Raw genomic sequence first — 25998 nt, forward strand, 5'->3', positions numbered from 1 at the left:
ATGTGCAACTACTGCATGGATGGCTCCGGTCGCATTTGAGTTTCTTCTTTCGGCACGAGTCGCAGGACACTGGATCTTGTCGAGGCTGCCGCTTCGGGGCAGGATCAGAAGCACTGGCAGTCTTTCTCTTCATGATGATCGCAAGGACAAAGATGCCGAATCTTCGAATGAATCACAGGGAGAGAGCGAAGTTGTGAGCTGGAATGAGGACGCCACGATGACCGGAGTGTCCGCGGAGCATCCGGGCCTTGGCACCCAACTTTATTTTGTACAATGTGCTCACCGGAGGCTCCGCGGTTCAGAGCTCAATTTCCTATTAATTATTCTTCCTCGGTTTCCTATAAAATGCTTCCTTTCATCGCAACTGGAAGCTTCCAATGATACCCAAGCTTTTTCATCAAAAGCAGAACCTGCCCAGGCGTGAGAATGTCTACGGAACCCGTGAACGAATACACGTGTGTTGCCGCAACTTCGGATTATATTGATCACCATTAACATAAATAGAACCCGAGCATGGCTCGTAATTTTCGGCGCATTTACATGTCTCTTCTGCACAGTGGGGTTTTTGAATTCTTTCGGCGTGTTTGAAGATTACTATGCGACAGCCCAACTAGCCCATGAATCGCAGTCAACGATTGGATGGCTCGGAGCCATGGCCATTTTCTTCCTTTTCTTAATTTCGACAGTCGCCGGTGCGATGCTCGACATTTTCGGGCCGAAGGTAATACCTACTCACCTATATGCCGAATCCAAAACTGACTGTTTCAGCTCATGATATGGACAGGATCGGTCGGGACGGTGTTCGCTATCATGATGACCTCGCTCTGCACGGAGTTCTACCAGTTTCTGCTCGCACAGGGTATTCTTCTCGGAATTTCTATGGCCTTGGCTACGTGGCCAGCACTCGCGCTTGTCGGACAGTACATCAAGAAGAAGCGGGCTGCGGCGATGGGCATCGTGCTCGCAGGATCGTCGCTTGGTGGGATTATCTGGCCGGTTGCGATCGATCAATTGCTTAAACACAAAGATATTGGATTTCCTTGGACGATGCGGATCGTGGGATTCATTATGATTCCGTTGTTTGCCTTCTCATGCGTTGTGTGCAAATCACCCCCGAAGATTCAGGTTCCCATGGACTGTGATCCGGAGAGAGAAACAACAGGCAAAGATATGAGTGGCGAGCCTACCCCAGAGAAGAAGGTTGATCACAAGAAAGAGGCAATCGTACTCTTCCGACAGCCATCCATGCAACTGCTATGTCTTGCCATGTTCATCACATACTTTGGCATGTTCGCTCCTTTTTTTATACGACGTCATATGCAGTTGAGAAGGGATTTTCGACGACATTAGCATTCTACACCGTCTCTATCGTCAATGGAGCCTCGTTTTTTGGCCGCATCATTCCTGGAATACTAGCTGACAAGTTTGGGCGATTCAATTGCTGCATTGTGTCCACCTTGTCGGCAGGGGTAATTGCTTTCTGTTGGACGAGTGTGGACTCCATCGCTGGGTTGGTGATTTGGTGTGCTGCTTATGGTTTCGCATCGGGAGTAAGTTTTTGATCCCAAATAAAAAATCATGTATCTGATGTTTTATCAGGGCATTCTGTCGCTCCAGCAAGCTTGTGCCGCGCAGGTGGCTACACCTTCTACATTTGGTCTCGCTATCGGTGGTGTAGCTGGGTCTACCGCGTTTTCGTGAGTTTACCTCGCTGATCTCTGAATAACACTAACATGATAACAGTGCCATGGCCAATGTTCCAATCAGCGGCGCCCTGGTTGAAAAGTACGGATATTTGTCTTTGTCTATATTTTCCGGCGTAGCACTGCTCCTGGGCGGTACCCTACTCATCTTTGCTCGCTTGGCACAAAACAGAAAGCTCTATGCAATCACTTAGACCGTATATGGTTGGGCATCAGCTCGAAGTCTGTCAGAATGGCACGGATGGGTGAGGATAGTGATGAAAGAATAGATTCAATATAGCAAATTCGCCGCAAGGTTGGAATTACTTAATATTACCCCCAGATACCAGGAGTCCTTTCGATAGTGGCAAATATTTATTTCATATATTGAAAAGCAAAGAAAGGTCACTAAGTCAAACTAGACGCTCTCTCCAGCAGCTCGTCGAATCGCTGCAGTCAACTCATCAGGCTGGCTGATGAACGGACTGTGCGATGCATCCACCGTCTCCGTTCTCATCCCGAATCCCTTGGCAGTGCCTTCAACCATCATCTTCTGCACTGTGAGAGGAATTGCCGCATCCTGGAGACAGTACAAGTAGGTGGATGGGATATTTTTCCATGCCGCATAAGTACAAACGCTATGAAAGGCTTGGTAACTATGAGATTTCAAGGCTGCGACCGCGCGCTCAACCTGGGCATCGTTGCAGTCGTTGTAGAATATTTTTTCTGGATCTGCAACATTGACTTCCAACTTATCATCCGATACCCTGAACCATGGGAGGTCATTACCACCGAAGGCACTGATGAGGGATTGCCCTTCAGCAATGACAAATGAGCAGCAGAAGAACAGATGGGTAACACCGCCAGTCAGACCCACTTTCTGGCGCGTGTTGATATCGAGTCCTTTTATAGCCTCATTCGAGGGCAGGCCGCCGTAAGAGTGCGCAACCACGACCACATCCCGCCCTTCATTGACGGCGTGCTCGATTTGCGCTCGAATACGGGAAACATCTGCGCTGAAGTCTAAATAGTGTGTTGGCGGGTCCACTGTGGGTAAATGGACCTTGTCGGTCTTGTAGCCGACTGCTTCGAGGCGTTGCACAACGGGATCATAGCAGTCAGGATTGTGCCAGGCGCCTGGGACGAAGAGTATAGTGGTAGACTGGTTCATCGTAAAAGATATCCGTAAGAATAATGATGCTTAGCAAATGGTTATTTAGAAGCGACAATAAAGCAGAATAAATTGACGACAAATTCAAATTTGATGTATTTTCAGAAGAATGTTATTAGTTGCCAGGGGGGAGAAAGGGATAAGACCGATCCTTTATAGGGGCTTTGCCTTTCTCCGCTGGCGAGTTACATGTTAAGACCACAGTCCGTGGAGAGAATAAGCCACAACAAACGAGTCCATGTCAGTTATCTGGGAATTGCGAGAAATGCATCATCTCTCCATAGGGGATCTGTGGTAGTGGGTTGAGCCGTGACAAGGCATGTCCCAAAGGCGTAACCAGTGAGATCTTCCTCGATAAGCTTTGAGTTCCAACAATCTGCCAAGAAACTGCCCGTGGTTGAAAAGCGAAGCCTACATGGAAGACAAATGTTATTGGTGGGCTAAATACCTGTTCAATGGATGAGTCCAGGCGAAGGCATGTATTTGCGAGCCGGGATGAACGGCTTGCGTTCGACCCCGCACCTGCAACCACAATTGCGGCTGCACGAGATGTATACCCGATTAATTCACTTGCCGCCTTTCCCGTTCGCTTACTCTTCTTCGGGCTTGGCATGTGATATATATGGTTGCTGAGCGTCTTACTGCGGACTTAAGTGATAGGAACACGGAGCTATTCCCGGATGGATCCGTCCAAATCGCCTTAGGCTAAAGTGAGGCGTTGATACTAAGAGCCGCTTAACTGCTTATGTAGAATGAGCCGGCGGAAGAATCCGCGAACCCGTCTTTGGAACTAATCTTCGAATCTTACCTAAGCGGTAGATGTAGGTACTCAAAGTCGAAATATTTTTTATCGCTGCGCCCGTATCGCTATGGTTGCATGGATTAAACCCCATTGGACGACACGAGAAGACCTGTGAAGAGCATTATACGTCCTAAAAACTCCATAAATTTTAGAAATCAAGTGACGAGCCTCTCCGAAAGCACAGATAGGTGTAAAAATGCACATCACTGAGTGCCAGGGGGTGGTCAGATTGCTACTTGTCAATAAAATTGATTAAGAGGTCTGGGACTTTAGTAGTATCTCTTTAGCGCCATGGATTATCTACTAGAGCATTAGCGCGAGTCTACTGCTTAGTTCAATTGACTACCGGCGAATGGGAGGGCATATGTTACTGATCGGCTATGATGAACTGAGGTGTTTAGTGATGACAACATAATCGAGCAGGCCTCGGTTCAATCAAAGTTTCTCTATAAATTGGTAAACCCAATGGTGATTTCAAAACACCAGTCCATTTCGTTCAAGTGACCTCGGCGTATTTGCTTCCGCAGTCATGATACCTTCTCCTTACCGCGTTTTGATCTTCGATATTGGGGATGTTCTTTTTACTTGGTCTCCCTCCACCAAGACGGGTATATCCGGAAAAAACTTTGAAGTCTACCTTGTCATTGGACATTTGGTATGAATACGAACAGGGTCGACTTTCTGAGGCCGAGTGCTATAAGAAAGTGGGTGACGCGTTTGACCTGGAGGCTTCCGAGGTCAAGGAAGCATTCTCACAGGCTCGCGATTCGTTGAAGGTCGACCATACAGTCTCATCTATGATACATAATATAAGAGACCACTCAGGCTCCAAACGACATATTTACGCGATGTCAAATATTTCCAAGCCCGACTACGATGTGCTGCGCACGAAAGCGGCCGACTGGGATGTTTTTGACAGTGTATTCGCTGCTGGGGAGGTAGGTATGCGTAAGCCAGATCTTTGTTTCTATAAACACGTTCTTCAAGCCATAGATGCTCGACCTGAAGAAGTCATCTTTGTCGACGATAAGCTGGAGAACGTGATTTTGCGAGATCACTAGGAATCTGCGCAATCAAATTCAAGGATGCGACGAGCCTTGCCCGAACATTGGTGAACCTGTTGGGAAACCCCTGTCTAAGAATGCGAGAAAAATGGATAGCATTACGGATACTGGGGTCGAAATCAAAGACAACTTCGCGCAATTGCTGATTTTGGAAGCGACGCAGGATGAGTATGAACAGGACAATCAATGACCCAACACAGAGACCAGTCAGCTAATTGATATCTCTCCAGAGAATTGGTCGCACTGGAACATCACGACAAGCGGTGGGGCTTTTTCATCGGTGAGTACTAACTAGATTGAAGACAAATCTCAGAAACCTGCTTATCACCCATTCCTTTGTAGGCAAGCACGTGTTGACAACAAAAGAGTTCCCATTCGATCTGGATACAACTTCAGCTGCATTGGTCACTCTGAAGAATTCAAAGGAGCATATAAACACCATGCTTGATGATATGCTTGACTTTATGAATAGTGAGGGGCTCATTATGGTACGTACACGCCATGTAGATTTGAAAAACATTGCGGTACTGAATACACTCTCTAATGTGACCCATACAGACCTATTTTGACAAGTCCCGACCACGTATTGATCCTGTAGTCTGCGTGAACGTACTTCGAGCATTTCATAAGTTCGGACGTGGGAAGGATCTCCGGCGTACCCAGGAATGGATTCGACAGGTCCTCTACCATCGCGCATATTTAGATGGGACTCGGTATTACAGCACCTCTGAGGCTTTCCTGTACTGTCTCGGGCGCCTCTTAGAGACATTGGATGAAAGCGAGGTCAATTTGTATCGGGATTTAAAGTCTTTGATTGTGGAACGCATCCGTGAGCGTACCGGAGTCGCGGGAGATCTATTATGTCTTGCAATGCGAATTCTTACAGAGCCGCTCGAAATCAGCTGCATCTAGTCATTCTTTTCAAAAGTTTTTGGAACTTTATCTTGCATAACATTATACCCATTCTAGTTAGACTACCCCTGATGCGGTAACTTTCGTTATTCCAGTACAATTGTAAATAAACGAATAAAAATAGACATTGTATTCTGTTGTATGCGCTTTTTGCGGTCTAGAATATTTCTTGTAAACAAACCATATAATGTAGTCGCTAGTCTGCCCACCTCCGCAACTTGCAACGATCGATGTATTATCCATGCCGATGACGAATTTTAGTTCAGGCCACCTTCTGCAGTGATTGAGGAGCTGCTCAATGAAGTATTCGAACATGGGTATCATATCACGAATCAGCTCTATTTTGAGGGCGTTGACCAGTCTTCAAGATGGGAAGCAGGTCGGTGAATTGAACACCATGAATAAACCTTATTATGAATTACTACCTGTTGAAGGAGTATACAAATCAGTCCAAAATTACAAGAGGGATATTCTGTTCAACAAAAAGCTTATTCGCACATCACAATAAATATGGTCATCAGCAAGGTGGAATGATTGAGCCTGGCTTGAATCTTCCCCCGTATTGAGCAGAAATACATGACCACCAATAAGCATGGAACAGCTCGATAAACCAGGAGCATAGAGGTTCTGTCCACTGAGAGAAGATGTCAAACCAAAATAATATGATATAAACACTGATCAAGCTCCAGATATGGGACAATTTTTTGAAAATACGAGGAATATGACGCGATTTGATGGACAGACAATAGCCAATGTTGTTGCATGTACAGCAAAATGAGAGATGGAAATAGGGCGATATTCTGAAGGCAGCCACAAGACGTTGAGTCCATTATAGGTTATCCAGGAATAGTCATCGCTGAGTCCGTATCCACATTGCTTAGGCGGTTGGATGATGTTTCCTATCACAAGCGTCGCTAGAGCCATCGAACTTGTGTCAGATGTACCAAAAAATGTGTGGAGAAGATTTGAATCAGTTTCATCAAATTGGACCGAGCCACCATGCCCCTCGAGAGTGGATACGGTCTGACCGGTCGCTGGATCCCAGACCTGGACTGTGTTATCATCCGACCCTGATGCAAGTCGGTTTCCATCTGGCGACCAGGCAATCGAGTAGACCGAATCACTATGCCCCTCGAGAGTGGATACGGTCTGGCCGGTGGTTAGATCCCAGACCCGGACTGTCGTATCATAAGACCCTGATGCAAGTCGGCTTCCATCTGGCGACCAGGCGATCGAGTAGACAGAATCACCATGCCCCTCGAGAGTGGATACGGTCTGGCCGGTGGTTAGATCCCAGATCCGAACTGTGTTATCGGACGATCCTGATGCAAGTCGGCTTCCATCTGGCGACCAGGCGATCGAGTAGATAGAATCACCATGCCCCTCGAGAGTGGATACGGTCTGACCGGTCGCTGGATCCCAGATCCGAACTGTGTTATCGGACGATCCTGATGCAAGTTGGCTTCCATCTGGCGACCAGGCGATCGAGTAGACAGAATCACCATGCCCCTCGAGAGTGGATACGGTCTGGCCGGTGGTTAGATCCCAGATCCGAACTGTGTTATCGGACGATCCTGATGCAAGTTGGCTTCCATCTGGCGACCAGGCAATCGAAAGGACTGAGTGACTATGCCCCTCGAGAGTGGATACGGTCTGGTCGGTGGTTGGATCCCAGACCCGAACTGTCTTATCATTCGACCCTGATGCAAGTCGGCTTCCATCTGGCGACCAGGCGATTGAGAAGACCAAGTCACCATGCCCCTCGAGAGTGGATACGGTCTGGCCGGTGGTTAGATCCCAGACCCGGACTGTCTTATCATAAGACCCTGATGCAAGTCGGCTTCTATCTGGCGACCAGGCGATCGAGTAGACCGAATCACTATGCCCCTCGAGAGTGGATACGGTCTGGCCGGTGGTTAGATCCCAGACCCGGACTGTCTTATCATTCGACCCTGATGCAAGTAGGCTTCCATCTGGCGACCAGGCAATCGATTGAATCGAACCATGCCCCTCGAGAGTTTGAAGACAAGGACTCCAATATTCTTCCACCACGGGGTTATTCAAAACCCAGTCTGCTCTCTCTTCCTGGAGAACTATTCTGGTAAGGCTCTTTGATGGGCTGAAGATGAGAGACGAGCAATATACTTGTAGAGGACTACTCTCGATTCCTCTTCTATGATATCGAATGAATCTATGGGCGTCTTGAGCTTGTCCTAATAGACCATCTAGCTCGCTGTCCTCCTGTTCAGAGCAATTTCTTAGTTAGAAACCAGACTAGCCTTTACAGGGAGAGTCGAAAACAGATTCCCCTTTGAAGCTACACGCTTTCCTTCTCGGTTTGTAATTAAAACTGCTCCAAGGTATCTTTAGCTTAGCTGTAATATATTCAATATATGGTTAGATTGTAATTTACCGCTTTCCCTAGTTTGGCTTTAGTACAGTTTCGGGCTCGAGCCGAGAAACAAGCCGTGAGTGTCCGAATGGTAATCTGTTTTCGACTCTCCCTGTACAAGATCATAATGACATACCTGAATCCAACTTTCAAGCTTCTGCATAGCTCGTATGCCTTCGGAAACACGTCCTAGAATGCTAAGCGCCTCGAGCCAGTGAAGGTATTTCTGCTTTAGAAAAATATCTATACGACTCCTTTCATCGTGGCTCAATCTAGAAGTTATATTATGTTTAATACCTTGCAGATGGTCCACCCAGTAGATGCAGGCGTATTCAGCCATTCCTAGTGGATTTGGGCTGGGTATGCTAATCTCCTGAGTGGGAATTCCTGGATGCTTGACATCAAAGATATCCTGTCGGAGTGTCTTGAGAACAACCTCTAGAGAGTTGGAGAAGATTGCGTGATGCTCGCTTTCTTTCCCTCTAGGGAGTATCTCAGTAAGTGTCTCTTGGAGTAGGAAGTCTTTCGCAGACTGATGAACAAACGCGACGGTGTTTTCTCGTACTGTCAGGAACGATCCACATATCGCGATAATCTCGGAGAGGCTACCTAGGTCATTAAAGCCATCGTTTCGCCCTGCAAGGAGAGAACCTAGCTCGCTAAGCGTGACAGGGCGATATACTGTTGATACAGTACCCAGGATCTGCTTACAAAGCTCTGCATCTTCTGACTCGCGAACCTGATCCATCATTCGGTGGTATAGAGCATCGAGTCCAGGAGGGAACATTGTCAGCTTCTCCGCAACTTTCCTCCGCGGGGTCTTATCGAGATTTTTCCAGACCAAGGCAACCCATAGAAAAGTCCCCTGTGAATTCGACAATAAATGACGACTGACCATTTCGCGGGTGTGGGGATTATATCCCTTTCTTTTAGCAAGTAGGTCTACCTTACGTTGAATGAATGCATTCACGGCTGTAGACACAGATGCCTCATTCAGCTCCAATGAGATCGGGGCTACCTGGGGAGCAGAGTCGAGGCGCTCGGCAATATCATACTCGTTCCGGCTAGAGATAACCCATTTAATCTCCGGATGGGCTGATGACCATTCCGCAATCAGATCCAGAAGGTCTTGACGGCCATCTCGACATTCATCTAACGCATCAACCACAAGGTGGACACCTTTCAAAGACGAGTCTTCGAGAATTTGCGTGAAAATGGACACGAGTGCACTCCACGCATTAATATCTTCGAATAGGTTTTTCCCCGCGGAGTCGTATCGAGCTCGCACGTGGCGGAGAAGAGACCGGTTCTTTTCAACAAGTACATATATCAGACCACGCAGAACGGACGTGGCGCTATTGATGCGCATGTCGGTGGCTTGACAGAAGAAGAACGAGATGATCGCACTATCTCCATGTAATCGGGTCAACTCTTCCACAATCCCACACAGAAGCATCGTCTTGCCTTTGCCGGGATCACCCCTGATCCAGAGGAGGCGATTGTTTTCACTACCTTGCCATTTTCTGAACACCTTGTTGTCAAGAATCCAGCGATAGGAGTCTTCGAGTAACCCACCATTGGTGCTCTTGATACGCTCTTTATCATCGTAGGGGTTGGTCGTTCGTAGGTCCCGCAGACATGCTTGATCAGATATTTCAGGTTGTCCTGAAGCCGTTCCCAGTTCAGTTACATTCCTCGGAGTTGGCTATTCCACTTACCGATCGTGACACTCCCAATATTGCCATTTATCACACCTGCTTGAAATCCACGATTGATACCATCGTGGGAAACGGCAGTGGCCATGGTTGTTCCTCGAAAGACTCTCGGGGTCTGGTAAGTCGGGAGTTGGATCTCCCTGGTTCCAGTCTACCCCGCTTCAGGTGATACATCTAGCTAGATGCAGAAGAATTGGACCACGTCAACCGGATACTCCGCATTTGTTTAGACAAGACAGACTGCCTTTTCATTTTCACATTCCATAATAAACATGCAAATACGGCGCGGTATCTTTTGGCTCTAGCGGAAGTATGAGCTCAATCTTGCAACGAACTCTGGACAGTCGTATTGAATTTTCACAAAAGTTACGGCCCCTCCGAACGAGTTTTGAAATGTTACAAAACATTTTACGACCTTGCGACAGGCTAAATCAAATAAAGAATAGCGTGTTTCAGAATAGAGTTCAAAGGAAAAAAGAAAGGAAACAAGAGGTGAAGCTGATTTCGAGCGGCCCTGTACTGGGCAAGCGGTAGGAGTTCAGAATCCGACCTATTTATCGACCCTGCGCTCGATGCAATGCGAGGATGGGGGCTGGGACGCTAGCGTGATCTATCAGTTCGGATCTACAGGTCGCAAAATTGGTAATCGGGGATTGACTACAGCGTTGGCGGTGCGAGCGCTTGAGAGGAGCAGAGAAGGGAATGGAAAGCGAAAAGTGGATGCCACTGATGCCGCAAATACCAAGAAGGCCAGGTTGGACTTGAATGAGGCAAAGCTGGAGTACTTCGTGCACGTTACCGCGCCTGGGGTCCAAGTGGACTTGATGTCTACTAGCCTTCGGAACTAACCGCTGACCGGTTCTTGCCCGGTTGAATTCTCCTTGTAGTTGGTTCTTTCGATACTGCTATAAATATAGACTTTCATGATCCTAGTTCTGATTCTCCCATATACTCTTTGTGGGAATTGAGACTAGCTAAGGCTTAGAATAACATTGTATTATGCTAAGAGCCTAAATTTCGTGGGCCGTATTTGAATCAGGTGTATGTACATCCTAAAGACGAGTATGAGTAAGAAAATTGACATAAGAGATGAACCAAAGACCCGACTCCGTGGATTTTTCCAATTAGAGACACAGATAAACCTTCCCTTTGGGAAATTAGACACTTGCATTGCCAGCGATAGCTCGGGAAAACCTATCTATCGGATAAGAGGTGATGTGGATACCCTTCGGTAAATTTAATTTATCATAGACCGTGTCATTGGGAATGTTCCATGAATTGGGAATATCATAGATGACCACAGTTGCCCTTTTTTCATTTCTAGGCCCCGAAGCTTGGCGGGAGATGCAAGGTGCGACTTTGAATCACATCGCGGAAAAGCTAGTATAAGCCACAAGTGGGACCAAGTCCCGTGCAGACGGCACGGTGTACCACCGGAATTAGGACACTAAGTCTAGGATCTTCTTTTCAGAACCCTAACTTGAAAGAAAAGAAAATTCCCGTTCTGAAGATTAGTCTGCACAACAGGGCCTTAGTGATCCTATTCCTCGTCTATATTGTCATAAAGCTTGACTAGGCGTGAATGTTCTGTAAAACAGAAAAATGCTCTCGGTCGATGTATTCTCAATGTGGAGGTATACTTGGGACATTAGAGACATTAAAATTCTATTTGGCTACATGGTAAACCTCTCATCTAATAAACGCGTAATAAGATATGACTAATGGGGTCAAAAACCAGACGTTTACAACAGTTGTGTTTCGGATTCTTTACAATCTCTACCTACACCCTTTATAACAGCCGGAATGCGTATGTTTTTTGACACCAGCCGCCTTTGATGGTGTCCTTTAGGCCTCGCCTACTTGAACAGTGATACGTACAACTAGGTGACTACAGGGGGCATATCTGACCGGGAAGAAAAGATTTTTCGTTAGATTCAAGCAAATGATGTCCTCGGTCTGATACAAATCTATTTTGTTCAGGTTTCCTAATTCAACCGAAGGCTATCCTACGTAGGTTTCAACACTACATGTGCTCCCCACCCCACCAGCTTCCCCGCTGCCTCAAGAGCATCATCAACAAACTCCAGTCCAAATTCTTCTGTGCGGTGAATGCCAGCCTTGGTCCCCAGCGGCATCAGACCCGACTCCATCATTTGTATCAGTTGAATGGTATGGTGTCGCGAATACATGAATCGACCCTGAAGCCGGAGACTTTTGAACATAACATCCAAATATGGAATCTTAATGTCCCCTGACATTCCTCCCATGATGACACACCTTCCGAATGAACGCAAGGCACCAACACCAGAGCACAAAAGCAAGCTGCCTTGTACTGCAGGCGGCGAAAAGTCGATGTATACGTCTGCGCCTTTTGTCGTTCCAGCGGCGGATTTGAACAGCTCGGTGTTGCGTGCAGAGTCCTCAGTGAGTACCACTGTTCTGATTCGACCTGTAGATGCATGTATCTTTTGAAGGGTCTGAAGAGCGGTAGTATTGCGACCAGCAGCCACTACTGTAGCGCCCATAGCGAGCGCCACAGCTACTGCGGCACCTCCATATCTGCCCGTCGCTGGTGCCACAATTACCACTTCACCGGGTTTCAAGTCGACTTCCGAGAGTCCACCAAAGGGGACTAAGAATACTGGCAAGAGACACAAGTCTGAAATTCTGTATCCCAAACTTGTTATGAGGAGACTCTCATTCAGCGGGTAGAGGTTTTCGAGAGGAAAGCGTGTGTATTCCGCATATGTTGCATTTCGCCACTCGCCATCCATCAGCTTCTTCGCTGCTGGGTATCCTCCTCCATGAATTCCGTAAAGAATAGTCACAGAGGGATCATCGCGAGCTCGAATGGTAATGTCGCAGAAAACCATCTGACCCGGTGTGAGGCTAACGGCATCCGGGCCGACCTCGAAGACTCTTCCGATCGCGGTGTTGCCGGGTGTCATAGGGAGGGACAGAGGATAGGGACGAGAGCCATTTAATACCTCGGCCATATAAGGGACGATATCGGCAGCCAATATTTGCACGACTGCCTCGCCTGCCTTCGCTAAAGGGCGAGGAACAGTCCTGAGGGCCAGTGGCTGGCCGCGTGAGTGGAGAACAAGGGCCTTGTGAGTAGCCATCTTCAATGTTAGTCTTTGAAAAAGGCTCGATTGTAAGCAATTATATGCAATGAATTTGCTTATTTTATAATCACCTCGGAATTACTTGCCTTCGGCTGTAAAGCAACCTTAACTATTAAGTCCGTAAACTCCGAATGTCTCCTCTAGTGATGTCACTCGGAAATAGCCCTTGTAATTTGAGAAATATCATGAATGAAGCTGTTTGAAGCCTATTGGCCGGCCTTTACAAATGACTATAGGCACATGTGACCAAAGAGTGGGTGATAATGTACAGCTGATATAGTTGATTTAGAGCCGGAAATGGATTTGAAAATTAGTGGGATCTCGAGTAGGTAAATGATACCAATGGAGACACAATCTTTGAGCCAAATTATGGGCGGTCAGAGGAATTCCAATATTTTCCAACATTTATTTCATATTTTATTCAAGCAACAAAAGAAGAACACCATAAATTCAAACATGAAGGAAATATTTCACCTAATCGCACCCATGACCGGTGATTAAATCCAAATGAACAGTGTTGAACAATCTGTTACCAGTATCGGTGGCTCCGTGACCAGTAAAATGGTTGTCTGAAAGGCGAAGGGAAATGAAAGAAAGCCCTTGAAATCGACTGAACTCCTGTGAAATTCTTCCCGTAGAAAGAGGTTGGGAACGAATTACTCCTGTCATGACCACGACGCGAATTGTCCCTTCGAGGCTTCAAATGTGTTGAACAAAATCCAAAACGGACTTTCCGGTGTTAATAACCGAGTCCACAAGTATAAATGTCACACATTTTGATAGATGCTTGGATGTAATGTCGGCTGGATCCTTCGCATGGAGAAACGTGGCGAGTGGTAACGCTTCACTCACGCCAAGGGCCATAGGTTCACCGCCACGCATTAGAGTCACAATCAGTGTCGTCATCTCATGAATAGCCCGATATCCGTCGGTTTGCTAATCCTGCACATGAGTAATCGAATATGGTCCGGTACCGACCATCTCCGTGTAGAATCTCATTGTGAGATACCATCCCACTCGGTGATGCGCCTGTCTTAGCGCTGGGCCCGAAATCGTAGCATCATGCATCGCTGTCATCATTATCTTGGGCCCACTGTGCTTTGTAGCATGGAAGACGTGGAGACGATTGTGCCGGGCAAAAACGGGATTTAGGAAAGACTCATCTGTCAAGCGCATAAAGGAAGCTGCAACACACTGAGGCGAGGTTGCACATGATCCCACGAAGGTAGGAGGAGCTGGCGAGGTTCAAATCCTTCATGGCCAATCGATTCCCTCAAAGCGTCATCCATAGTGGCACTTCTTGTTGATTCGTTCCCTGCCACGACGATCGCCTTGTTTGCTGCCTTGAGCATTTCAATGTCAATTGGACTATCTTCAAATGCCCAAACATAGACATTGTGGAAGCAACGCAAGCGTTTCACCAATGAAGCTTTTGGTGCAGGTGTCATAACAAGTTTGTCTGATAGCCGTCCGCCACCAATCACTTGTATCCCTGGAAGTCCTGCTCTTTCAAGTACGATTTTTCAGACTCGTCGTAGTCCACAGGTAAGAACAACGGCGCGCATGTGGCTCTTCGGTGATTGTAAAAACTTCACGAAATCAGGGTACATTTTAATCATCAATGCGACCTGTTGACAACAAGTTTCGTATTCTTCGTCGTTTCTTAACTCTTCGGAGAGGAGAGTTGCTTGTCGGAACGCAGTGTATGAATACTGCAATGGGCCGCAAAATAATCTCTTCAAAGGAAACCCGCCATCTCCCTTAGGTGAAATGGCCAGGTTCCAAAACAGAGCGCCACTATCTTGCGGAGCTAACGTCTTATCGGCATCCAGGACTAACACAGTTTCCGGTGTGTCAGGGCCGTCGTTGAACATCTTGTCTATGGCGTCTTCGGCAAGCATGGTATTCAGGTCCTCTGTGTGGCTATGAAAGTCCCCAATTAGTGCAATAATCTGCTTACTCAATGAAACCTAGGGGTCCACTGTTGTAAACAAAATGTTGTGAAATCTGCAGACATAGCGCAGATATTTTTTCTCTGCTGCCTGCCACCTGGCCAGATGGGCAACTGATGCGACTGGGCGGCTCCGTTGATCTTTACGCCGATGCTCTGCTATGACGCCAGCTGGAACATCAAAGTACACAATGTGAGTGTATGAATTGGAATCAGCTGACGTGCAGATAAGCTGTATGTCTTCTCCCCCTCAGGCCATAACATAGAGTGTCCGGAGACAATGGCACTTTTTCCAAAATCGTGACATCCTTGTTTAATTCTGTCCATAGCGCAGGCACGATATTTGGCTTTCTCTGTTTCTGATAAGGCATGGAACCCTTCAAGCCCCCCAGAAGTCACAGATCCAATAACACGGCTACCATCAAAAAATAGAAAGTCGGTGACGGTTTGCTTAAGTCCATCGTGAAGCAATGTCTTCCCGGCCCCGGGCAGATCAAAAGGGCCAACAATAACTGGCTTTTTCTGGTGTCCATCTGTCCGGGTGGATACAAAGACAGGGTCACCGACTGCGCTTTTGGAAGGCTGCATGTTTTATTCGAGTGGGTTAAACCAGAGCTCCTGCCTTAACGCGAAGGTCAGCACTCAGTAAACATGAGCATGAAGTGGGCGAGAACGTTGTAATACAAATCTGACCCGATAAACTTACAATAAAAAGTACAGGCTTTCTTTTTCAGCGGGATGGAACTCTCAATGGCAGAAGAGAAGAAGCAATATCAGGAGCGCTACAAGTTATTTTATGATCTCTGGGTATTTCCAGCAAATTCTGAAAATGGCGCAGCAAACAATCAGTTCCCGGCAAACTCCTACTCATAAATCTTCATGTAAACAGTGCAAAAGAGGAATGCAATGCTCGCCATATGACGCTAAGCTTTGTTTGCGCCATTTATCTTTTCCCATAAATATGTACCTTTTATCAACTTGCCTCTTCTCTGATACATTTCTCACTCTGGTTTACTTCAAAAAGGAGAGAAACGTCCACCCAACTTCTACGCCCATTATGTCTTCAGATTCTGGATTAGAGTACCATCTAAGCCTTTCGAAACTGCACAACACCACTGATCAGATCGAGGTTGCCTCTGCATTCCCTGTCTTTACAGGCTCGGTTCTCAATTTATCGACTAAAGGCCCATCGCAGTATGGCTTGCTTGGGGCGTCAAAGAAATCACCACCCTTGGGCTTCCAAGTCTGGATGAGAAAGTCCTGGAGGTCGATCCTCGTTTGTTTTTCAACGTGGCATCGCCCTCGAGCACCTTCATTTGTGGCTCTCAGGGGTCTGGGAAAAGCCATATCCTCTCTTGCTTACTTGAAGGCTGCCTGATATCTTCGCGAGCTGGAAAGCTCATGAACCCCCTCACGGCAATGATTTTTCATTATGACACCTTTATTAGCGATACTACCGGCTCGCCGTGTGAAGCGGCCTTCCTCTCCTCCAACCCCAGCATTGAAGTTCGGGTACTCTGTTCTCCAACAAACCTCCGAACCATAAATGTGATGCAGATTGTCACTCACGTTGCACAGTTTACTGACAACCCTTGCTTTAGGGAACCTACTCCAGATTCAAAGGTATCACAGTACAGTCTTTACAAATTGACCAGTCAAATCTAAATACCAAGCGTATGATGGATCTCATGGCGGTAGGGAAGGAAAGCGGAGCTATACCCCTGTACATGCATGCTGTGCAGCGGGTTTTACGGGACCTGCGAGAAATCCAGCAATCTGAAGGGTCCCAGTTCGATTATGCGGAATTCAAACGGCGAATCCTTAGCTCTGGTCTTCTTCCAGGTCAGCTTGAGCCACTGAAGCAGCGACTTGATGCTCTTGAGAGTTTTTTATGCCATTTGAACAGGTAAACCCAAGCAAGACCTCTAGCACGAATAAATCAAAGGCCAAGAGTGCAGGCTCGAGCTGGATACCAAAAATAGGCTTATGATAGACCATCGACGATATTAAACTGAACCCTTGATCAGGCATCTCAATTGACGATAGTCGATCTCTCCTGTCCTTGTATCTCGCCTGACACAGCTTGTTCCTTGTTCAACGTCTTTTTTGGAATCTTCATGGAACAGGACGCAGATATTGGCAGAGTAGTTACACTTGATGAGGCTCATAAGGTAAGTGAGATATCAGACAATAATTTTCCACGCGTGCTGATCCTTCACAGTACATGAAAGATTCAGTCGAAGCTCAAAGTTTCACTGAAACTCTTTTATCGACTGTCAGATTGCAACGCCATCTCGGCGCGCGGGTTTTTGTTTCCACTCAAGAGCCAACCATTTCCAGCGACCTGCTCAGTCTTTGCTCCATTACGATTGTACACAGACTTTCATCGCCAGCATGGCTACATGCACTTCAAGGCCATATCGCCGCCGCTGCCTTTGGTGCGCATCCCAAAAATGACTCCTCGGCAGATCACGACGTGACTAGCAAATATGCACTGTTTCATATAATCGTTCGCCTACATGTAGGCGAGGCCTTGCTGTTTTGTCCGAATGCTGTATCCAACATTACTGGTGACGATTCTACCTCTCAGAAGTTGGGTACTTAGGGGGTGGATACATGGTGATCAAAGTACGCGATAGACTTACAGAGGATGGTGGGAAAAGCGTGTTATCTTTTTGAAGGAGCGGAGGCATCAAAGAAGATTGAAACTGTTCCTAGGCCTCAGAATCAGAGTTGCGTGAGTCATTTGGTATCTAGTATTTGGAAGCAGATTGAAAGAATTGTGAGCTAGGTAGCAAAAGGCTAGAGGGTCTTGATCTTGATAGAAAATTCTTTGATCATCCACAACCGCGTGAATCCTTTCTCCCTTAATATTCACTATGCTTCTCCGTAGCAAGATATTCAGGCATTTTCCATTATATTTCGGCTCATCCAATGATATGCGTCTATTAGGCGAGATGTGGGGCAGCTCGTTGATTCCGGGATCAACCCGACTTCAAGGTTCTCGCAAGAACATGGCTCCAGCTGTCAACGAAGATCGTAGATGTTGGAAATCAATTTTCAATACCCGTGTCCTAATGGCTCAATTGAAGCCTTGGTACCGGAAACAAACTTTGTATTGACTCATTTGTGAAGGTTATAATCGGCTACAAATTGCACCGAGACCAACTGAGTTTGAGTATGTGAGCTAAACATCCATAAAAACTAATTAAAGAGTGACATATAGAAAACCTCGAAACTTTACAAAAAGCAGTGACCCACCCATTCGTTTCTCAACATGAAAACATTAATCATAAAACCTAAATCCGATCCGAAGAATACAGCCGCACAGGCACACCAGCATCATGCATCATAGTCAAATTAGACTGCTTCACCGGCTCCTCGGTCAAAGCCGGACGCGGATCCGCATTTTCAAGAGTATCGAAATACTGCAAGAGTCTAACGACTGTGTAGCTGGCCTCGGTGAGCGCATATTGTTCTGCAGGTGGAGTAGATTAGTCTAACTTTCCTCCCAACGGATGACTCAAAAACCTTAATCCAGACTGAAAGGAGAACAAAACTTACGCCCGAGACATATCCGAGGTCCACCATTGAATGGTAGGTATTCCCATCCGTGTTTGGCATTCTCTTCCCATCGTTCCGGTCGGAATGAGCGTGCGTCTTTGCCCCATAGATCTGTGCGACGGTGCATGGCGAAGACGTTGTAGGCGCACATCGTTCCTTTTTTTATATAGACTGGAGATTGTTTATCCGGCCCTCCTCCGAGTGGGAGTGAAGTATCTTTCGTAGCGACCCGGAAATTGATCGGGACAGGCGGTTGGAGGCGAAGGGCTGTCCTGTTAGCCGAGTGGTAAGGTTCGGGTTGGGTGGAACTTACTCTCGTTCAGCACATATCGCAGGTAAGAAATATCCTTGAGTTTGGTCTGTGTGATTTCACCGCGCGGGTTCTTTCGATCCCCGAAGGTCTCGATAATATCCCGGCGCAGTCGCGTGAACACTTTTGGATGGCGCGCAAGGTAGTAGAATGTCGAGCTCAGTAGACTGGCCGTCGTATCACGTCCAGCGAGTAGGATGTTCAACATGTTATCGCGCAGCATCTTCGGGTCATCCGTATCAGCAGCGAGGGCATTAAGAAAGATATAACGATCGCCTTCCTTTCGGTCGGGATTCCGCTTCGATTCTAGTGCGACATTCACGTAGTGATCCACAACTTCGTGGACTTGGCTGTTGGCTTCGCGGAAAGCCTTCGGGTTAACGATCCAGTATAAGCCTTGGGCGCGGGACCGAGAGGCGAGATAATCCTGAGCGATTGTGAATGCATTGGCGAAGCCTTGAGCGTTGCGCACGGCGGATTTGGCGAGAACCCCAGTTGCTTCGGATTCTGGGAGCATACAGCCTACTGATTCGCCGAAGAGGAAATGAGTGGCTGAATCAAGGGTTAAAAGGAAGAACAGGCGTTGAATGTCAAAGCTACTTCTGTCTTTTGGAATGAGGTCGAGGAGGTGATTGATGTGGTCGTCCAGAAGAGCTAGATCCGCGACCTTGTACCAAATCAGTCACTGCAGAAGATGGCGTGCAGTCAATGAACATACCTGGTCTCTAGTAAACTGCGGTCGCAATAATCCTCTCGCGTGCGACCACCCTGCCCCATCCAGCGTGAAGATCCCATCACCGAGCAAAGGATAGAACTGTTCATGTCGCGTGCCCAAGCAAAAGTCCTGGAACTGAGTCGCTAGAATGGCCTTCACATTGCCCGGCTCAATCGTAGTGATGATCTCGCGACCGAACAACTTCTGCTGAAAGGTAGTCCCGTATATAGCATATTGGTCGGTCAGATAATCGATCCAGCGCTTTTCGCGAACGGCTTTACTCAGGCGAATAAAGGCCGGGATGCCGAAAAACGTGGAAGAGCCAGCTGTACAAGGTTCGCAATGCAGGGATTTAGACTGTTTATGGTGGTGGTGTAACTGCACAAGGTAACGCAGGACCAGGAAGGCCGCATACAATGCGCCAACCAGGACCACGGCTGGGTTGAGCAACATGAAGCCAAATGATCTTCCGACCGATCTAATTTCAATATCAAGGTTGGAAATGGTTTTTTGAAATTATTTAGAATTGTGCAATGAATGAAGGAACCAGAAATGATATAATGAATAGCAATAAATCCAGTGGTTCCTATTTGACATCAACCACATCCTCGGTTGGATCACACGTGAGACTTTGGGGGCGATCGCAAGGTGGTATGAAAAGAGACTAGATCCTTGATAATACGGGATGCACCCATTTCCCCGCCGATCTCTCCTTACCGAATCTCCATAGTGGAGTGCTCCGGGTTCTCCCCGGAACTCGCAACCTCGCAACCTCCCTGACCGCGGTCCATGACCGTGTGCATGGTCGTGTGCGTTTTCCCTTTGAAACAGGGAAGCCACTCTTTCAGAGCCTTGTAGAAGTGTCCACGTGAGATCCTCGCGGGCGCAAAATCAGTCAAGAAATCAAAACAATGCTCGGCGTTAGGCATGATGTAACCGAAAACCGTGTCCTCGGTCGTCTCCACATTGCACTTGGGGATGTCGGTTGTGAAATGGACGTTTTGCGGGGCGATGCTTTCCGTGGCGAGGGGGGACAGTGTGCGCCATGGATCGAATTCTCCGCCGCTCCAATACACGTTTGACGGGCGGATCGACCAGCCTCCGGTTTGTTTGTTCGTTTCTTGGGTCAGGGGTTGTTTTGGTAGGAGGCCTGACGCCACGGCATCGGGGAATTGACGGTTGCAGGTGTACTGGACGTATTCGAGAGATTGGTACTTGGACAAGAGAGAGTGGGGACCGATGTTATTCGTTTGAAAGTAGCCCCATTCTGTGCAGAATTGCCATGTCCAGCTGATGACGTCGGGGTCGGTAGCCTTGGGATTCAGCACGCAGGAAACAGGCTGGGTTGTGTCAAGACCGCCGCAGTTGGTGTAGTAATTGAAATTGACCAACTCAATGAAGGCTGGGAAGGAGGCGAATCGCTCAGCCACGTACTTCTTGCCAATGTAGGGAGCGAAGCCTCGAGGTCCGGCAACGGTTCCAGTGTTCGGATCGGTCTCGAGATGGTCGCAGAAGGATGCCAGACTGCCTTCTCCCCCGCCGAACCCGTATGACTGGAAGAAACCGAAAATGCCACCAACTCCCGTTGTAAAATCACCGTTGTTGTTTTCTTCAGCGCCAGCGCCGAAAAATAGTTTCTTAATAGCTGCGGCAGATTCGGCGCCCTTGTCAAGTTCCGCGTCAACATATTCCATGGCAGCTTTGATATCCCGAGTACAATTCAAGTACCCATTGGCAACCATAGCAGCATAGACTTGATCGAAATAGACACTCATGTCAATGCGCGCCTCGACTGGAGCCGAAGAAGCAAAGGAAGCGAAAATCGTGTCAGGATACTTGTTGCGAGTGAACGCCGAGCGCATTCCAGAATAAGAGCCTCCAACCATGACCCATGGTGAACCAGATGGGGTCAGGTCAACATTTTTATAGTTCTCGCGCGTAAAGTTCTGTGCAAAGAATGGTATATCGGCCAGAGCCTGTTCATTGTTTAGGTAGGCGAAGTGCTCTGGCGGTGTGTCGATGCTAACATTGTATGGGAGCGATTCACCGTAGTATCTGTAGTATGTAAGTTAAAACAATTTCTCAACATCTCAATATCACTCACCGATGCTCCCAGACAACTCCCATCGCACCATGTTCTGCTAACATTTCCGCAAACATTGAAGTCGAATTTCCCAGTTGCATTTTGGCAGCAGATTCTCCACTAGATTCGCCGACATCGTAGATGAATACTGGGCCACCTTGCTGATAGTATTCTTCCTGCACCCAGTAGCGATTCTTGTATGTCCCGACAGACGAATTGGTATGGTCAATTGGTATCTATACTCGTCAGAACTTCTGCCCATCAAACACAATATAGAACACCTACCTCAACATATTCAGCAGTAATCTCATCCGAGTTGCGCGCCACCAGGGTATGCACAGTCTCCTTCTTGCTGAATATGATATCAGGATTGACCCCCATCTCAGCCATAAGCTTCAGATCACGACGAAACGGCGACGAAATGCCCATCGAAGCAGCACACCCCGCCACACTGAACACCACAGCCCACCGCATCGTTGCGCAAAGCATTTTCTTGTTCAAAATAGATCAGATAAGATCGCACTCCGTACTTGAACGAAAGAAGGAATGGAATCATCATGACGATCAGCGATCCTGGTGGTATATATGCCGGAAATCAAAAATTCACCAAATCCAAGAACAATACTAAGAAGAACAATGTTTGCGTCGATGAGGCTTCTGCAGTCATCCGACAGGCGGATATCCCAATTTGTTCCTGACCCTCCCACTCTATATCGCGTGCGGATGTGGGCCTCGTCTACATGACTCAAATATGTGTGGGCCCACACCTCGTCATGATCTACCAGCTATTCTTCGAAATAAGCTACTGCAGGTTGTCTGTCGAGCTCTTTCCTGTTTTGGTGTTTACTCCGCGGGTAGACCTGAACCATTATTGATATTCCAATGAAAAGACATCTCGGCTCCGTACTTACGAGCTGGGAATATAGGACAAAATTTGAGACGGGCTGATGAACGGTATCGGAAGGAATGACTACCCAAAGCGATCAGTAGGTGATTTATTACGGTAATTTCGGAATCAAGATGGATTCAGCCCTGGGCTAAAAAAAGAGACCACGAGCACGAAAAGTTAATCTCCAGCCGAAACCAGATTCCCGTTTCTCCCATGTGGTTAATCGGGAATGCTGGAACTTCCTGTGGTAAGATGATAGCAAGAACAATGGGTGGGGCGCGCGATTTCTAATATTGTTCTCCATTAACCCAACTTGGCTAGTTCATTACTCACCTGAGCCAAGTTCACCCAGCTTGTCAATTCAAGACACTTTGAAAGTTGTTGGTACGATTTCTTCCTCGGGTCCCCTTTCATCCCTTGCTGAGTATGCTGAGTATCTGAGTATGGAAGCGGCTTGGTGGCGTTGTTGGGAATGTTGGCCAGGAATGTAGATCATCCCATTTTGAGGGCCACTACTCATGGAATCATTGCGCAGAGCCGTGGGTCTATTCAAAGCAATCCTGGATGCTTCATACCGTACTAATGACACTTCTCATCGATATAATCCAAATTAATTTACCAAGCTCTAGCTGTTTAGGCCCCTGTTGCATCTGAACAAAATTCCGGGGAACAAAACAGATCTTACAATACGCACCCGTAGAGCCGATTGTTCTAAGGATATTCATTACACTTTGTCTGTAATGCGATCACGCATATAACAAATGCACACAGACACCTTAAAAATATCCTATATTTGTTACCAAGATCGTCGGATTCCAAGTGAGCAATTAAGATCTTTTGTCTGGCAAAGATTATTCTCCAGATCTGTCCCGAGGCCACTTGAGCATCACCGGATTCAATGCTGTTGCCCAGTCCATAAGCTTAGCGGAAATACTGTGGATTCGACTTATTGCGAAGTCGGCGCACCCTATAGACCATACCTATCTATCCAAAATAATAACAAGCTATGAACGTTAGGTCCAAAGTTCATGATCAAGTTGACAGCAATAGCTATTCATTCTTGCCTACACATTGCACCTTTTCTTAAAGATACCCCGCTCGGTGTTGTACCTAGGTAGGTAGCTGGTAGGTGGGGATGCCTAGGGTCTGCATATGAGATATTGAAAATATATATTGGCAGATGACAACTTTGGAACCGTCTCAAAACTCTGAAATTAGACACAGGTGGACCAGAATTCATACTGGATGACCATCATCACAGAAATAAATGGACCTGGCGTCGATTATACTGTACTCGCCCCAGACTGTCTCAGTAAGTATGCAATGGTCAGGAATGGGGAAGAAAAGAAGATGTAAGAGGCGCTATCTACTACGGGCGCGATGCCATACGTCAACACTTCCAAGGTTGGCATTCTGGTTGGAAAATTTAATGGGATTAAAGAAAAAATTGATGTCTTGAACATATATTTTTTGATAGGAGGCTCAATCTATATCCCGCAGCGCCTGAACTATAAGATTTTACGCCCATGATTTGCGCTTAAATAATGCCAACTATTGGGTCGTGGCTGTCAAGGACGACATGAAGTCCTCTCATAGATTTGGCAAATTCTAGGCACATGGCCAAGGACTTGGTCTCTTATTCGCGCAAGGTGATAATTGAGCCACCATGGATAAAGTACAATACATGCTAAAGGAAGTTTGTTTCTTCGCAATGCTTTATAATGCGCAAACTTAAAAAGCCTTATATAATCCGCTGGCAAGATGGCCGAGTTGGTCTAAGGCGTCAGGTTAAGGTCCACCTTGACATCATTTCCTGATCTACGTTTGTAGGCGTGGGTTCAAATCCCACTCTTGTCATTTTTTTTCTCATTGGAGACTGGATGGTCTTGGTCGACGAACTAGTAGTAGTCTACTGTGCCCTTTCATTATTTTTTTTTTCATATCACCGGCTAGTAAATTTGTGGTTAAAATTATTGTGACTCCCGGGCAAGTCTTGAATGCGGCTTCGCCTGTGTCCCGCTGAACGTTAATAACCACAACAGCAATAACAACGACACAAACATATTGGCATGAGGATTTCAAATATTCCATTATTTTATGATAGCTCACGATTCAATAAATGATGTTCATCTTCTATTCTTGAATATCATACAGCTAGTAACTGTAATAAACTCGGGTATAAATTGAGTGTGACCATGACCGTTAATGCCCATGAAAGGCTGATCTGTCTATTGGATAACGTGAGCTATCTCAGAGCATCTTCAGATTGAGCAATCTGGACTTGAAGTTACAACGTACGTCTGATGTTGATTGGCTACAATGCAGTGATACCTCTTGTAAGACGTAGGGGATACGTGGATAGTTGATTTACTTTTGCGTAGATTGCCTTCCTTTCGTCACATGGTGTTGCCATCTTTCGAATGCCTCCAAGCCCTGTCAAACTCATTCCAACCGCCAGGCGGCGCATCCCACATGGCCAACTCACGGACTACTGTCTCGTAGCATCCATCATTGGGCATGTTGCCCTGACAGACATTTCCTCCAACAGCGATATTGATGAGAATTCTGAACTCACTCATCTTCCTCGTGCCAGGTGGCTTCTCGGCCCTCATGATGGGTATACCGTCAATCAGCCACACCAAGCGCCCCTGACCCGTTGTTTCGTCCTCATCCCAAATAAAATCATATCTCACCCCGGCTGGCGAGCTAATGTTGGGGATGGGAGTTTCTAGAACGCGATGCTTGTTCCAGTCCTCGCCGTTGAAGTGGCCCCAATGCAGACAAGTGTGGTTGACAGCATCGCCATTCCACGCTTCCATTATGTCGACTTCACCATCCTCGGGCCACTTGAAAGGATCTTTAGGCAGCAGCCAAAAAGCAGGCCAGATGCCTCGGGCCACCGGCGCAGTGATTCTGGCCGATAGACAGCCCCGTGGTCGACCAAGAGTCTGGTGACTCGACAGTCTGGCGCTGGTGAACTTCTGAGCGGGGTCAGGATGCCCGTGGTTGATAAGAGCGCGCACGATTACCGCGTCGCCCTGGCTTGAGTGGAATGAATTTTGAGGGCTGTCGATATAATTCTGCGACTCATTATTGCCCCATCCATGTTGACCCTGTTCATGGTAAAAGTTGGTAGACACCGGTGCCTGGGGATGTAGATTGGGCCGCCAATAGATCTGGGGTTGCGAGTGCTGTTCCTGGTAAGCTAGTGGTGGTTTGCTAGAGGTTGGAATAGGCGGTGGGGGAGGCTGGTTGTGGGAAGGCACCGGCTGAGGGGCGCGATGGTTGATTTCATCCCAAGCCTTGTCTGCCTTGTCGAGAATTCCCTGAAGCGCCTGTCTGAACGGCATGTTGAGTACGACCTCGGTATGGATGTCAGGGTTGTACCAGTAGCGAAGACGCGAAAACCAAAACAATAAGCAAAGCTGACGTCATACTCTGAATATACCGTAAGGATCGGCTTCATCAACTCCTCCAAATCCACTTTTACACACTTTCGCCATCATACTTTGGGTACTACTGCTTACTTCCTGAAAGTGAAATCTAATCAGTACATAGACAAATTATGCCTCCATGGGCTAGACCGAGATTAAGATCGTCCGAAAGATAGGCCCACTTAT

At 47.2% G+C, this 25998-nt stretch overlaps 12 protein-coding genes across 12 annotated transcripts; 5 read left to right on the forward strand and 7 right to left on the reverse strand.

The window, feature by feature from the left end:
* Positions 1-426: 426 nt before the first annotated feature.
* Positions 427-1897, forward strand: N7484_007896 (putative MFS monocarboxylate transporter; the record flags this gene model as incomplete). Its single annotated transcript, XM_057118283.1, is given in 6 exon segments — positions 427-455; positions 505-721; positions 769-1312; positions 1324-1550; positions 1600-1697; positions 1744-1897. The coding sequence occupies 6 exon segments, from the start codon at positions 427-429 to the stop codon at positions 1895-1897; spliced, it is 1269 nt and encodes a 422-aa protein (XP_056971318.1).
* Positions 1898-2100: 203 nt separating this feature from the next.
* On the reverse strand, positions 2101-2853 carry N7484_007897 (alpha/beta hydrolase; the record flags this gene model as incomplete). The annotated part of the gene is made up of 1 exon (XM_057118284.1): positions 2101-2853. One exon carries the CDS (start codon positions 2851-2853, stop codon positions 2101-2103), a length of 753 nt encoding a protein of 250 aa, XP_056971319.1.
* A 1331-nt stretch (positions 2854-4184) lies between these two features.
* On the forward strand, positions 4185-4716 carry N7484_007898 (uncharacterized protein; the record flags this gene model as incomplete). The annotated part of the gene is given in 2 exon segments (XM_057118285.1): positions 4185-4310; positions 4327-4716. The coding sequence occupies 2 exon segments, from the start codon at positions 4185-4187 to the stop codon at positions 4714-4716; spliced, it is 516 nt and encodes a 171-aa protein (XP_056971320.1).
* A 91-nt stretch (positions 4717-4807) lies between these two features.
* Positions 4808-5631, forward strand: N7484_007899 (uncharacterized protein; the record flags this gene model as incomplete). The annotated part of the gene is made up of 4 exons (XM_057118286.1): positions 4808-4887; positions 4950-4999; positions 5062-5207; positions 5278-5631. The coding sequence occupies 4 exons, from the start codon at positions 4808-4810 to the stop codon at positions 5629-5631; spliced, it is 630 nt and encodes a 209-aa protein (XP_056971321.1).
* A 1047-nt stretch (positions 5632-6678) lies between these two features.
* On the reverse strand, positions 6679-7577 carry N7484_007900 (WD40 repeat domain-containing protein; the record flags this gene model as incomplete). The annotated part of the gene is made up of 2 exons (XM_057118287.1): positions 6679-7510; positions 7561-7577. Coding segments are annotated over 2 exons (849 nt in total), but the record flags the coding sequence as incomplete, so codon positions are not given.
* A 4167-nt stretch (positions 7578-11744) lies between these two features.
* On the reverse strand, positions 11745-12863 carry N7484_007901 (putative isopropanol dehydrogenase; the record flags this gene model as incomplete). Its single annotated transcript, XM_057118288.1, has 1 exon — positions 11745-12863. One exon carries the CDS (start codon positions 12861-12863, stop codon positions 11745-11747), a length of 1119 nt encoding a protein of 372 aa, XP_056971323.1.
* A 477-nt stretch (positions 12864-13340) lies between these two features.
* On the reverse strand, positions 13341-13772 carry N7484_007902 (uncharacterized protein; the record flags this gene model as incomplete). Its single annotated transcript, XM_057118289.1, has 2 exons — positions 13341-13563; positions 13597-13772. The coding sequence occupies 2 exons, from the start codon at positions 13770-13772 to the stop codon at positions 13341-13343; spliced, it is 399 nt and encodes a 132-aa protein (XP_056971324.1).
* Positions 13773-13802: 30 nt separating this feature from the next.
* Positions 13803-14314, reverse strand: N7484_007903 (uncharacterized protein; the record flags this gene model as incomplete). Its single annotated transcript, XM_057118290.1, is given in 2 exon segments — positions 13803-14050; positions 14062-14314. 2 exon segments carry the CDS (start codon positions 14312-14314, stop codon positions 13803-13805), a joined length of 501 nt encoding a protein of 166 aa, XP_056971325.1.
* Positions 14315-16014: 1700 nt separating this feature from the next.
* Positions 16015-16727, forward strand: N7484_007904 (uncharacterized protein; the record flags this gene model as incomplete). Its single annotated transcript, XM_057118291.1, has 2 exons — positions 16015-16365; positions 16419-16727. Coding segments are annotated over 2 exons (660 nt in total), but the record flags the coding sequence as incomplete, so codon positions are not given.
* A 207-nt stretch (positions 16728-16934) lies between these two features.
* N7484_007905 (uncharacterized protein) lies at positions 16935-17422 on the forward strand (the record flags this gene model as incomplete). The annotated part of the gene is made up of 2 exons (XM_057118292.1): positions 16935-16988; positions 17039-17422. The coding sequence occupies 2 exons, from the start codon at positions 16935-16937 to the stop codon at positions 17420-17422; spliced, it is 438 nt and encodes a 145-aa protein (XP_056971327.1).
* Positions 17423-18116: 694 nt separating this feature from the next.
* On the reverse strand, positions 18117-21963 carry N7484_007906 (serine peptidase; the record flags this gene model as incomplete). The annotated part of the gene is made up of 7 exons (XM_057118293.1): positions 18117-18295; positions 18382-18648; positions 18695-19358; positions 19410-19884; positions 20124-21461; positions 21511-21725; positions 21775-21963. 7 exons carry the CDS (start codon positions 21961-21963, stop codon positions 18117-18119), a joined length of 3327 nt encoding a protein of 1108 aa, XP_056971328.1.
* A 2811-nt stretch (positions 21964-24774) lies between these two features.
* On the reverse strand, positions 24775-25728 carry N7484_007907 (glycoside hydrolase family 16 protein; the record flags this gene model as incomplete). The annotated part of the gene is made up of 1 exon (XM_057118294.1): positions 24775-25728. The coding sequence occupies one exon, from the start codon at positions 25726-25728 to the stop codon at positions 24775-24777; it is 954 nt and encodes a 317-aa protein (XP_056971329.1).
* Positions 25729-25998: the final 270 nt, after the last annotated feature.

Source organism: Penicillium longicatenatum (genome assembly GCF_028827895.1).
Source record: "Penicillium longicatenatum strain IBT 33135 chromosome Unknown contig_4_segment0_segment0, whole genome shotgun sequence".
Taxonomy (NCBI): Eukaryota; Fungi; Ascomycota; class Eurotiomycetes; order Eurotiales; family Aspergillaceae; genus Penicillium; species Penicillium longicatenatum.